The sequence below is a fragment of the Marmota marmota genome, unplaced genomic scaffold, assembly GCF_001458135.2.
Source record: "Marmota marmota marmota unplaced genomic scaffold, marMar, whole genome shotgun sequence".
NCBI lineage: Eukaryota > Metazoa > Chordata > Mammalia > Rodentia > Sciuridae > Marmota > Marmota marmota.
The window spans coordinates 58,065,100-58,079,830 of NW_026000174.1; the positions used below are offsets into that span (position 1 = coordinate 58,065,100).

Genomic DNA, 14,731 nt, shown 5'->3' on the forward strand with positions numbered 1-14,731 from the left:
CTTTGATATCTTTCTTTAGGGTTCTGTAATTTTCATTATATAGATCTTTCACCTCTTTCATTCAGTTTATTCCCAAGTATTCTATTTTTTTAGGCTATTGAAAATGGTGTATATTTTCTCATTTCTCTTTCTGAAGATTTGTCATTGATATACAGAATTGCATTTGATTTATGGGTCTTGAATTTATATCCTGCTAATTTGCTGAATTCATTTACTAGTTCTAGAAGTTTTCTGGTGGAACTTTGTGGATCTTCTAAGTATAGAATCATATCATCAGCAAATATTGCCAATTTGAGTTCTTCTTTTCCTATGGGTATCCCTTTAATTTCTTTTGTCTATCTAATTGCTCTGGCCAGTGTTTCAAGAGCTACATTAAATAGAAGTGGTGAAAGAGGGCATCCCTCTCTTATTCCAATTTTTATTGGGAATACCTTCAATTTTTCTACATTTAGAATGATGTTGGCCTTGGGCTTAGCATAGATAGTCTTTATCATGTTGAGATATGTTCCGGTTACCCCTAATTTTTCTAGTGTTTTGAACATGAATGGGTGCTGTATTTTGTCAAATGCTTTTTCTGCATCTATTTAGATGATCATATGATTCTTTTCTTTAAATCTATTGATGTGATGAGTACATTTATTAATTTCCATATGTTGAACCAACCTTGTGTCCCTGGGATGAATCCCACTTGATCGTGGTTCATGATCTTTTGGTTATGTTTCTGTATCGATTTGCCAGAATTTTATTGAGAATTTTTGCATCTATGTTCATTAGAGATATTGGTCTGAAGTTTTCTTTTTTGACTGTGTCTTTGCCTGGTTTTAGAATCAGAGTGATATTGACCTCATATAATAAGTTTGGAAGTGCTCTTTTCAATTTCCTGAAATAAATTGGAGAGTATTGGTATTAGTTCTTCTTTAAAGGTCTTGTAGAGCTAGGCTGTGTATTCATCTGGTTCTGGGCTTTTCTAGTTTGGTAGATTTTGATGGCATCTGCTATTTCGTCACTTGAAATTGATCTGTTTAAATTCTGTATATCATCCTGATTCAGTTTGGGCAAAACATATGACTCTAGAAATTTGTTGATGCCTTGAATATTTTCCATTTTATTGGAGTACAAATTTTAAAAAATAATTTCTAATTATCTACTGTATTTCTGTAGTGTCTGTTATGACATTTCCTTTTTCATCCCATATATTAGTAATTTGAGTTTTCTCTCTCCTTCTCCTCATTAGCACAGTTAAGGGTTTGTCAATTTTATTTTTTTTTCAAAAAAACAAAATTTTTTGTTCTGTCAATTTTTTCAACTGTTTCTTTTATATCAATTTCATTCACTTTAGGTCTGATTTTAATTATTTTCTGTCTTCTGCTGCTTCTGTAGGTTAGTTCTTTTTCTAGGGCTTTCAGATATAATGTTAAGTCATTTATTTGTTGACTTTTTCTTTACTTAAGGAATGAATTCCATGAAATGACCTTTCCTCTTAAAACTGCTTTCATAGTGTCTCAGAGATGTTAATATGTTGTATCTGTGCTCTCATTCACCTCTAAAATTTTTAAAATCTCTTCCTTAATGTCTTCTTCAACCCATTGTTTATTCAGTAGCATATTATTTAGTCTCCAGGTGTTTGAATAGCTTTTATTTCTTATTTTATCATTGATTTCTAGTTTCATTCCATTATGATCTGATAGAATGCAGAGTAGTATCTCTACTTTTTTATATTTTCTAAGAGTTGCTTTGTGTCATAGTATAAGGCCTATTTTAGAGAAGGATCCATATGTTGCTGAGAAGAAAGTTTATTCCTCATTAAAGGGTGAAATATTCTATATATGTCAGTTAAGCCTAAGTTATTGATCGAAATATTGAGTTCTATAGTTTTTTTGTTCAGCTTTTGTTTGGAAGATCTATCTAGGTTTGTTTGATAAACTTAGATGCTCCATTGTTGGGGCATATATATTTATATTGTTAAGTCTTATTGGTATGTGGTTCATTTGAGTAGTTTGTAGTGTCTTTTATCCTTTTTAATTGATTTTAGCTTGAATTCTTCTTTATTGGAAATGAGGATGGAAACCCCTGCTTGCTTCCACAGTCCATGTGAGTGGTATAATTTTTCCTAACACTTCACTTTCTTTTTGCTATCCAATCTGCTAGTCTATGTCTTTTGATTGGTGAGTTTAGACCATTAACATTTACAGTTATTATTGAGACGTGATTTGTATTCCCAGGCATTTTTGTTTATTTTTGGTATTGAATGTGACTTTGTTTCTTCTCTGATTATATTTTCCTTAAGTGTAATACTGCCCTCTGCTGATTTTCATCATTGTTTTCCAATTCCTCTTCATGGAATATTTTGCTGAGTATGTTCTGTAGTACAGGCTTTCTAGTTATAAATTCTTTTAACTTTTGTTTATCATGGAAGGTTTTTATTTTATCTTCAAATCTAAAGTTTAGGTTTGCTGGAAATAACATTCTTGGTTGGCATCCATTTTCTTTCAGAGCTTGGTATATATTGTTCCATGATCTCCTGGCTTTGAGAGTCTGGGTTGAAAAATCTGCTGATATGTTAATTGGTCTCTGCCTATATGTGATCTGATTCCTCTCTCTTGCAGCTTTTAAGATTCTATCCTTATTCTGTATGGTAGCCATTTTCATTATAATGTGCTCTTGCTGTATATCTGTTGTAATTTTGTACATTTTGTGTCCAGTAATCCTCTTGTATTTGGTTTTCCAATTAATTCCTCATGCTTCGGAAATTTGCTGATATTATCTCATTGAAGAGATTGTGCATTCCTTTGGTTTGAATCTCTGTGCCTTCCTCTGTCCCAATAACTCTTAGATTTTTCTTTTGATGCTATCCCATAATTCTTGTATGTTCTGTTAATGGTTTCTTACTATCTTCACTGTGTGATCAACTTTATTTTCCAGACTGTGTACTTTGTCTTCGTTATCTGATTTTCTTTATTCCATTTGATTTAGTCTGTTAATCATGCTTTCTATTGATATTTTATTTGATTTATTGTATCCTCCATTTCAAGGATTTCTTGCTTTTATTTTTTTAAGAGTTTCTGTCTCTCTCTTGAAGTCATCTTTTGCTACCTGCATTTTCTCTCTTATCTCTTTGTTGGAGTGATCAATTTTTGCCTGTATTTGCTCATTTGGATCATTCTTTCATTCACAGATTATTTTAATTATGAACTGTCTGAATTCTTTCTCTGACATTTCATAAACTTCACTGTACATGGGTTCTGTTATTATAGTATCCTAGTTTGTTTGGGGCACTTTCCTCCCTTGATTTTTCATGTTGTCTATGTGTCTTCCTTTCTTGCATCGTGGATCTGAGATATTACAGTTTCTACCCTATATTCTTGCAGTACCCGTGCAGATTGTCTATACCTCACTTTGATTTGGGGCTTCCAGACCCTGCTGGTGTTCCTCAATGTATGCTACTGCAACTAAAAGTGGTGGCACCAATAGCCGAGATGACTCGAGATAATAGTTAAGGTGCCCCAAGTTGGAAGCAATGTCTTACAGATGGGGTTGAAACTGTGGACCTCACACTCTCTTTGGGATGCCTGCTCTGAAATGCAGCTGTTAGGTCCTGTCTATTGTCAAAATGTTAGGGGCTACTGTGTATGGAAGGCTATTGTAATGAGTATAGTGTCCCAAGATGGAAGTGGGTTAGGCTTAGGCTTCCAAGTAGAGGGGCCGACAAACTTGGACCTACCCTGTACCTGGGTCCTGCACAAGTTTGCATGGGCCGGGCCTGGGCTCCCGTGGTAGTCTGCTGGTCAGAAGAGGTGGTCCTTTGTAGGAACCAGTGCCTGTCCCAAAAGTAAAGGGGTAGACCCAGCCCTACAGTGAGCCTAGTTTCTGAGCAGGCTGGTGTGGGTGGGTCTGGGCTAGGCCTGGGCTCCTGCTGTACTCTGCTGGTAGGAAGAGGTGGTCCTGTGCCTGAAGCTGGGCTCTGGTGGGTGTCTGCCCCACCAGTGGAGGGAATGGATGGGTGGTAAGGGTGGCGCTACTGTGAGCCTAGGTTCCACCCAGGGTGGTGTGGACAGATCTGGGCTGGGCTTGGGCTCCTGCAGTAGTCTGCTGGTCTGAAGGTGCAGTCCTGTTCTAGAAGCTGGGCTCTGGTAAGTATCTGCCCCGTAGGTGGAGGGGTGGACCTGGGCCTACTGTGAGCCTGGGTCCCACACACACTATTGTGGACAGATCTCTTAATGTTTCTTTAATAGCTTTAAATCCTCCAATGTTGGATGCATATGTACTTGTAGTTGTTATCATTCTCTGAATAAATTTATATTTTATATTTTTTTTAACACATAGGCATTTTCAATCTTTTATTTTTCTTTTAGCCTGCGTACTAAAGATGTAAGTGATTTACACAGCACTTTTGCAATATTAGAGTAATCTGCATTTGATGGGACACTCACATTTACCAGAGTTTCATCCTTACATATTGCCAATTAGTGTCCTCCTTCAAGTTGGAGAAGTTCCTTTAGCATTTTTGTGACAGGTCTGGTGTGATGAACTCCATCAGAGTCCATTTTCCTGGGAAAGTCTTTATCTCTCTTTCATGTCTGAAGGACTTCTTCTCTGGGTCAAGTCTTCTTAGTTTTGTCTGATGTGGGGTGGGTCTGAATCCTGTTGATGAAAATTTGTGTTGTTCATTGTTGAGGGACACATGGCATTTTTGCCAGAAGTAGTGGTTGAGAGGTGACTCCAGCAAGCCATTAAGATGATGATTTTGAGTTCTTGCAGAGTTCCCGTTGAGTTCTTGGTGAGCTCTCGTGGGGATTCCTGAAGAGTTCTCATTGGTTGGGGAAGTGCCGGAGGAGGGATTTTCGGGTTGGTGGTTCCTGGAGGAGCTGCGTGGGTGGCGTTCGGGAGAGTTCCAGGGGAGTGTGTGTGGAGTGTGCTGGTGGAGTTCAGAAATAAAGTTTGTTCCTGCTTCAGTGGCTCGTGATTTGTGCCCAGCCAGACTGTGGCAGTTCATATTTTTGGAAATTATAATTAAAATTGTTGAAAGCGTTCATGTTGCCAGGTATGGGCAGCTAAGTCTAATAAGTTGATAGTCTTGCTCAAGTCCACTATGTTCTACTCTTTCTATTTATAGTCAAGTGCTGAAACCCAAATATATTTATGGATTTGATTGTTTTTCCTGAAGGCTCTGCAGTGGTTGGTTTGTGTGTTTTGCAGCTTTGGTTATAATCACTTACTCATGCAAACTCTCTGTCATTTCCTGATCACTTTGTCATATGAAATAAAATCTGCTATCCTTGGTAATATTCTTTGCTTTGAAAATTCCATTACATAATTATGTAGACTCTCCTTTTTCCATTGGTAAGCACTATATATGTATATATGTATACATACATATATATTTGTTTTCTTTAGTTATACATGAAAGAGAGTCAAGCTTGACATATTTTTGCAAACATAAAGTGTGTCTTACTCTAATTAGGATCCCAGTATGGTGGATGTACATGATGTGCAGATTCACTGTAGTGTATTCTCATATGTTCATAGGAAAGTTATGTCAGATTCATTCCACCGTCTTTCCTATACCTATCACCCATCACTTTCTGTCATTTATCTAATCCACTGAACATCTATTCTTGCTCATTCCTTGTGGGTTAGCATTCACATATCAGAGAGAACATTTGACCTTTGGTTTTGGGGATTGGCTTATTTCAGTAAGAATGGTGTTTTCCAGGTCCATTTATTTACTGACATATATCATAAAACCATTATTCTTTATGACTGAGTAATATTCCACTGTGTGTGTTTGTGTGTGTGTGTGTGTGTGTGTATCACATTTTCTTTATTTAATCATCTGTTGAAAGGCATCTAGGTAGGTTCCATAGTTTGGCTATATTGAGATGAGCTGCTATAAATATTGATGTGGCTGCATCACTCTAGAATGCTGACTTTAATTCCTCTGTGTATACATGGAGAAGTGGTATAACTGGGTCAAATGGTGGTTTCATTCCTAGTTTTTTGAGGAATCTCCTACTGCTTTCCAGAGTGGTTGCACCAATTTACAGTCCACCAACAATGTATGTGTGTACCTTTTCTGGCAAACTCTCACAAACACTCATTGTTACTTTGTATTCTTGTCGGGTGCCATTCTGACTGGAGTGAGGTGAAATCTCAGTGAGATTTTAAAGTGCCTGTGTCTAATTGGTAGAGATGATGAATATGTTTTCATGTGATTCATATTTCTGCTTTTGAGAACTATCTGTTTATTTCCTTTGCCTATTTATTGATTGAATTATTTGTTTCTTTGACATTAAGCCTTTTAAGTTTCTGTATATTCTGGAAATTGACACCTTAAATGAGCTGGGGGTAGCAAATATTCTCTCCCATTCTGTAGACTCTCTCTTCATGCTTTTGATAGTTGCTGCTGCTGCAGTAAGTAGCTTCTTAGTTTGATATAATCCCATTTATTGATTCTTTTACTTCTAATGTACTTGTATCTTTCTATTATCTAAGTGTATTCTCTACATCCAGAACATATTTAAGTAGCATTTTTGTTTCCCAATTAACAAATTAACTTTTAATAAAGCTTAGACTATTTCTATTTAATGTGATTATTTATAAGGTTGTGTTTAAATCTCTCATCTTGCAATTTATTTCCTGTTTATTCTATTTATACTTTAATTTTATTTGTCTTATTTTATGATTTTTTTTTTTGCTATTACTTTGTCATTCTATTTTAGTGGTTGCCTCAGTTTTACCGTATGTCATTTTAACTTCTCACATCTACCTCCATGTGGTATTACACCATTTTGTATATTGGACATTAGCTTTACAATGGTACACTTCCTTTTCCTCTTAATAGCTTTATGTGCTAGGTCACACATTTTTACTTCTACTAGATAATTTATGAACACAAATAGATGAGTACTATTTTGTAACAAATTCTGTAACATTGAACACCTTATTTAATCTCCAGAAACTTTATTTCCTCATCTGAGTAATGAGGAAATTCAGGGTTATTATTGGGACATGATTTGTATTCCCACTCATTCTTGTTTATTTGTGGTATGCATGCAAACATCTTTTTAACATCTATGACAGATTATGTAAGTACAATGCATAAAATATTGACTGACATGCAGCAAATTTCCAAGAAAAGCTATTTATATTATGGTGAAGATCTTACTGAGTGAAATTGTATGGTTTAGATGAGATGTTTAAAATATGGATTGTGTGCCATCTTGGGTGACTACTGAAGTACTCAGTTCAGCCTTTTATCACTATAACAAAATATGTGCACAGGCTCGTTATGAAGAAAGAGAATTTTAACAGCTTACAATTTGGGAGGTGTAATATCCAAATGGTAGAATGGGGGTTCAGCAAGGGCCTCCCCTTGGTTATTACTCCTCAGGGCACAGATAGCCATGGCAGGAGTTGGGGATGGAGTTATTGCAACTTAAGACAGAAACAGAGAGAACAGGAGGGGTCAGGCCTGCTCCTTTTGAAACTCCCCTTCTCAGAGGAGCTTGCCTTCTCATAAGAGGCCACAATTATCTTAACTAAAATGCACCTCTTGAAGAAGAATGAAATATGGCATTTGTTGGTAAAGGGATGAAACTGGAGAATGTCATGCTAAGGGAAATAAGCCAGACCCAGAAAGCCAAGGGTTGAAGGTTTCTTTCATAAGCAGAAACTGCACCAAAATAAGAAAACAAAAAAAAAAGTGTAGTGAATCCCATGACCATAGAAGGGTGATAGTGCAGTAGGGCAAGGAGATAGAGGGAGAGGGAAGAGGGAAGGAAAATGGAGAAACTGAAAAATGAAATCGACCATATTATGCCATGAACATGTATGAATATTCCACTGTGAATTTCAACTTTATGTATCTCCAATGGAAAAAATAAATAATGACAGGAAGACTACAGAGGAAAGGAAGGGGAGCAGAGGAGGTGTTAGGAGATAGAGCATGGGGAAGGGTATGGGTCCTCAGCTCCCCTAACATCTTCCTATGGGGGAAACTGGGCCATCTTGTGGTTAAAGGGAGGAAGCTGCATGACCACAAGGGGAATTCAAGACCCTGAAAGGAAAGAGCCTGATATTAGGCTTCATAGCCTTAGGGACTGCCCAGAAGTTAAGTTGTGGCTAGGCAACATACTAGTAGCATGGTACATTGCTCCCGTTTTCTGTATTTTTCAGAGGCAAAAGAAACATGCCTGGGCAGTGGAGAAGAAATTATTCAAGTTCAGTTGTCTACCAAACTATCAATCAACCCTAGATTATGAACTTCCCTAAAAGAAGGGGAAGAACTAGCATGGCTCAATAAAATAACTGTGTTGATCAGACTTGGAACTACTTTGCAGCTGAGCACACTCTGTACTCCCAAAGTGTTCTTTTATTTTTAATAAACCTATTTTTTCACTCTCCAATCTCTCAATTCTCGCTTTGTTCTTCGTTCTGGTCCTCAAGAATCTGGACCCTGGCTGGGTCTATTGACATTCACCTGTAATCTCAGAAGCTCAGGATGCTGATGCAGGAGGATAACCAACAACTTAAGCAACATACTGAGAAACCTAATTCAAAATGAAAGATAGAAAGGACGGGGATTGAATCAAAGTGTGAAATATGATATATCAAGAACTATGTAATGTTTTGAACAGCCAACAATAAAAAATTAAAAAAAAAAAGAAAAGAAAAGAAAGGACGGGGAATGCAGCTCAGTGGTACAATCCTCTGGCATCAATCCCAGGTTAAAAATCAAAATACAAAGAAAAAAAGAAAGAAAAGAAGAAGCAGAAGACCCTGGACACTGGGCCCTTTGAGGACTATTGCTGTGATGAGGGAGGAGAAGAGGAAAGAGGAGACTCTGGGAATCAAAATGGAGTGTATTTTATGCCATGCATATATGATTGAGTCAAAATGAAATATACTATTAAGTATAAATATAACACACTAATAAACAGATTTTTAAGAAAAGGTTCTACTACAAACCTCCAACATGTGAAGCTTTGGGGTACAAAATTAAAACCTACCTAAAACATAGCAACCACATTTACTGTGTAGATACTTTATTTTACAGAGGGTGGATGACTGAATTTAAGTGAAGATGTTTTAAAGTCTATGTGTCTTGTAACTCTGCAGGTTCATTAGGAAAATTGATAGTAAATCGGAATGTAAGTGTTCACATGTATGTATATATGTGTGTTTATAAATATACATATGAATATGCATACAAATACATATGTGTGTATACCTCACATGTACATATATAATGTATTTTGGGTTTTTGATTTTTTAAAACTTTCCAATACAAGTTCAACAAAAGATTTATTTGGAATCTGTGTCTATCCACTAATAGAAGAGAACATTTGTTTTGTTTATTATTTTTTTTCTCTTTGTGTCTCACACCCCAAACAACCCTTTTCAGTAATAACAGTTGATTGCTGTGCGTGGACACTGGTCCAGGATAACCGTGGGGCAGCCAATCACTGACTTATTAATTTACTCTAATGCATTTGAGCTTTTTTCCTTAGTGTCTCTTTTGAGATTTTGGATATATCTGTTTCTCTCTATTTTCTGTGTCTCTGTCTCTGTCATCTCTCTATTCATCTATCTATCTTCTGTCTGTCTACCTATCTGTCTGTCTACCTAGTTTTATTCTCTCTTTACTCTCCAATGGAAACCCGATGGTCCTATATGGCTACCCAAGTTTCCTCATATTCTTAGGAAAGGTTAATGAGAACTAATTGAATTCCAGAGCTGCTCTGGGTCTGAGTAGCAGTCCTAACTTCCAGAGACACAGTGCACAGAAAGTGGCTATTGCTGTGATGGAAAATAAATTTGCCACCTTAAATTTCTCAGGAGAATTTGAGAATATGACGTCAGACATGTGAGAAGCTGTATTTTTTTAAAATGAAGATCTTTTGCGAAGTCCTTCTGGGAAAACAATTTCTCATTGCTTTTACAATTAAAAAAAACAACTATGATCTATTCTCCTTTTGTAGTTGGCTCACGCAATGCAATTTTTTCAGATGTGGGTGTAAAGGAGATGACTCATAGAGCTTATATATAGGCATAATGATTTTATTTATCTTGGAGCATTAGCAGGTGCTAGAGAGCTGTGTGGCAATTTAAATCCTAGATCATTTTCTTGTGAAATGGATACTTCACTGTGAATCCAGGGAAATTTTTAAAGGGATTTAAACTTACTTTCCCTTGCAAAATAATGGGCTTTCCCTCTTACACATGAGAGGAAAGCAATTCTGAAGATATTTTCCAAGAAATGGCAAATTTATTTGATTCACTGATTTATAGTTCTACCTTTCATTTCAGCTGTAAATGTTAGGGGAAAGAAAGCAAACTGTATTACTCAAGAAGGTCAATGTATGTCCAGGATATTTTTAGGAGTAACATAAAACTAACTTGAAGATCATCCACACTGATATTCAGGTAATCCCTGTTAGAATCAGTGTTTTGGGGTCACTAGATTTATTTACCATTTGCTCTTGTAATTTTAAGGGTATTTATTCATATGTGGCCTATCCAAATTTATTCCAGAGTAAAATGCAGTTTTTGCATTGTTTGGCTATGGTGTGTATTGTGGGGCAGGGACTGCGTTTTGTATACCACCTTTAAAAGAATGAAATTTTCATGTTGTGAGTGGTCTTCCAGCCTTTGATCTTTGGAATAATTCTCACCTTTCAAAGGACGACTCATCAAAAAATGTCTAGATTTATTGGAATTGGGAAAAGTAAGTTTATAAAGGCAAATTCTGATGTCACCTATAATGAAGTATATATTTAATATTTGTAAGCACTTGGGAAGCTAGAGGAGAAGCATTCTTACAATTCTGACAGTAACTTACTTGTAAGGGGTAAGCAAGACTGTTCAACAGCACTTAAAATGATTGAAATTGACATTTTAACTTAATTTTGATAGGATAGAAAGTTACTATAGAAAAGTTATTCTAAATGATGGCAAACACATAGATATTAGATGTATCTAGGTGACCAATGTCCTGCTTATTAGCTCACAAGTTTACCAATGCAAAGTAACTTTAATAAATAAATGGTTTGTCTTTTATTTTATTGTACTCTCTAAATTCTAATATTTATTTTATTGATTTATAACATGCACACTTTAAATAATGAGGTATTCCTCTTCATTTGCATGTTTAACACCTGAAAAATTAGTTTCTTTTTAATGTCACAATGTCATATCTTTCCCTATTTTTCCTTTCACGAGAAGTTGTTCCTGTTGCTCTTCTCCCTGAGTGATGGTAGCTCATTTCCATAAGTATGCAGGTTGGAACATTGCTGTTTATACTTGTCAAACGGAAAGGCTGCTGCTGCATAACAATTTCAAAGCAAAGCAATTTGTACCACAAGTTTATCATTATAACTTCAGGGGTACATCTGTCAGTGATCTTGTGGAATCAGTGTTTGGTAGTTTCCCCCACTGCTGTATATCAGATACAACCCCTTATGGAAGGAAACTAAACAATAATTGGGAGATGTATTTTTTTCTTATTTCAAAATGTATTAAATATTTGAACTGGGGAATTCACTGTTTTTATTAATTAGTTCCTCTATACAGAAAGTAATATAGTTAAATATGATGGGTATTTTACTGCTAAATTTATTCTAAGAGTTAAACTTATGTAAAATTTATTTTCAAGATCACTTCTGTTTTATGTATGCTTGTAAAAGGAATGTAATGTTATTTTCAGTTGTAACATCATTTTCAATTTTTGTGACAAAATATTTAAGAAAAAAAATGTTATTGAGGTACTAACATGTACACAATTTCAAGGATAAGAGTTGTCTTCATATAGAAGAGGGAATGTATGAATTATTACAGATTTGAAAGAATATGACCATGGTGTGTCTCTCCTCTGTTAATGTAATCAAATGTATTCAGCTAGAACTGAAAGCTTAACTTAATATGTTATGCAATGTGGTTTAGAACTATAGTTCTTACCAATTGCAATAGTCTTAAGAACCACAAGTAATATGGCTACATGATTTTGAAAGTGCTGATCTTATTATTCCATATGTTGCATTAACACTTTCTGTGATATTAAAAAAATGGTATCTGTAGAATCAGATAGAGATGCCACATTTAATTTAGGAGTAATGTAGAAAGTACACCTGGAAGCCATCTAATTCCTCCCCAGTGACAAGAGATGGCATAAGTATATGCCATCTCTACTTCAATCTTCTGTTGCCTTTGTGATTCAAAACTTGATACTACAAAGAATAAAATATGTGAATCCATGAGTAATCCAGGCAACACATAATAGCTGAGAACTCCCTGAACACAACTTGCCTTTACATTGTGTAACATTTGTTATTGATTCTACGTGTTCAAAATTCATTCTAGCAGAACAATACCTTATACAGATATCAAATTGTCTGTGAATTTAAATTAGCTTTTGTTTGTTTATTTATAACATTGATATTAATGATTCTTGAATTTGCCTTAAGATATCCTGTTTTACACTTAAATTTAAATAAGATAGATTTTCTAATGATTTTTATAAATGTCAGTCTTTAACAGAAAAAAACATACATTTCCTTTTTTTCTAAGTTTTACATATTTATCTATTTGTTGTTGTTGTATGGTCAGCAAATCTGCTATCTTATTTTTAATATGCAGTGCCCACAATCTCTAGAGTTTCAAGTAATATCCCACCAATCACACAGATCACAATTTAGGTTTTAAAGTAAACACAAATATATTCCTTGAACACAGATCTGCAGACAATATGGAGAGCTGTTCTATTTCATGCAGGGGAAAGAGAGCATTGCCTGCAGTGAAAACACAGTCATGAATGAAGTACATACTTAGAATTATAAAACAGTGCTTTGCATCAAACTAAATTATTTTCCTGCTTCTAAATGTCATAAATAATATCAGTAGAACATCTTTTAGATAAATGAAAATTTTAAATCTCACATCTCAAAAATTAACAAAATATACTACTAGTATTACCAAAATGACAGAACATGGGAAAAAATTTAAAAATAACTATGAGAGAAATAAGTTATAAATCACAAGTACAAATATAATTGATAAATTGATTTATCAATTCACTTTGTGATGTGTTAGACTGGCTTCCAGTACTCAATAGGGTTTACAGGATTGGGATCAAATTGCAAATGATTTTGTCCAAATTACTTTTCCACAGGTACTCAGATTTTTGCACAGAGCATGCAAAATATGGAAAGTCAGAGGAATGTATCAGAATTCATTCTTATGGGCCTTTCTTCTGACCAAAACATTCAAATATTTTGCCTAGTGTTCTTCTTATTTTGTTATCTTTCCATCTTGGTGGGAAACCTTCTGATCCTCATCTCTATTGGATGCAGTTCTCTTTCTCACCAACCCATGTACTATTTCCTCAGTCACTTATCTTCTATGGACATCTTCTATACCTCCTTTGTGACACCCAAACTGATTGGTGACCAGATAGTGGGAAGAAACGCCATCTCCTATGGCTACTGCATGTGGCAGGTTGTTGTGATGCACTTCTTTGGATTGACTGAAGTACTAATCCTGACAGCCATGGCCTTTGATCGCTATGTCGCCATCTGCAAACCTCTGCACTACATGATAATCATGAACAGAACCAGGTGCAATGTCCTGATCTTGGCTGCCTGGGCTGGTGGAGCTGTCCACTCCTTTTCCCAGTTCTGTATGATTATCCAGTTGCCTTTCTGTGGTCCCAACACAATTGACCACTACTATTGTGACATTTTTCCTTTGTTGAAAATTGCCTGTACTGATACCTACCTCACTGGTGTCTTTATGGTTGCCAATTCAGGACTGGTTGCCTTGGTAACATTCATTCTCTTGTTTGGGTCTTATGTGGTCATTCTATTCACATTGAGAAATCACTCAGCAGAGGGGAGACGCAAAGCCCTCTCTACTTGTGGGTCTCATATCACTGTGGTCATCTTATTCTTTGGACCTTCCATATTTGCCTACCTTAGACCTCCTAACACTTTCCCTGAGGACAAAATCTTTGCTCTGTTTTACACCATTATTGCTCCTATGTTTAATCCCCTCATCTACACCTTGCGGAACACAGAGATGAAAAAGGCTATGAGAAAAGTTTGGTGTCAAAAAGTACTTTTAGAAGAAAAACATAATTGACTTGTAATATTTAATGTCCCTATAACTGTATGCAGCTGAAAACATTTACTTGCCTCCAAGGAGCACTATTGTTTTTGAAGAATTGAAGACAAATAATTTGTTGATAAATGTCACAAATCAGGAACTGAAGAATTAGCAGTAAAATGACAATTGCACTAGTGGGTCTGAGATGGAGTAGGATATGTGTGTATATACATGTGATATTCCTGTTTAATGGAAGGGCAAATTTGTGACTTTGTAATAGTCAACTCTGATGCTAATTTACAATTTTAATAATTATTTAATCTGTAATTTATGCAGGGGAACAGAAATCTATTTGATCTTACCTTAGAAATTAAGTAGATTGAAAGTGTTTTTCAGAAATATTTTTTTATTACTGAGCATTTTTTTCTGATATTGTACCAAACAAATCTTGTATGATGACATTTTAAATTCAGTTATGTAATGAAGAAGTTTACACAGAGAATTTTACATAAAGTGAAAATTAAAAAATGGTGGTCATACCTTTCTCTTAAGCTACAGAACCCCCACTATAACTAAATGTCATAGGCAGGGATAATGTTTTAAGAGTTAAATCTAACATACTTTAGAGATACAT

The 14,731-nt window shown here is 35.5% G+C and overlaps 1 protein-coding gene across 1 annotated transcript; it reads left to right on the forward strand.

Annotated features, from left to right (window-relative positions):
- Window positions 1-13,197: 13,197 nt before the first annotated feature.
- Window positions 13,198-14,133, forward strand: LOC107135114 (olfactory receptor 4P4-like). The gene has a single exon (XM_015477061.1). The coding sequence runs from the start codon at window positions 13,198-13,200 to the stop codon at window positions 14,131-14,133; it is 936 nt and encodes a 311-aa protein (XP_015332547.1).
- Window positions 14,134-14,731: the final 598 nt, after the last annotated feature.

What these genes read in the sequence shown, in the direction of transcription:
- LOC107135114 (XM_015477061.1), top strand. Translation starts at nt 13,198, where the DNA reads ATGGAAAGTCAGAGGAATGTATCAGAATTCATTCTTATGGGCCTTTCT.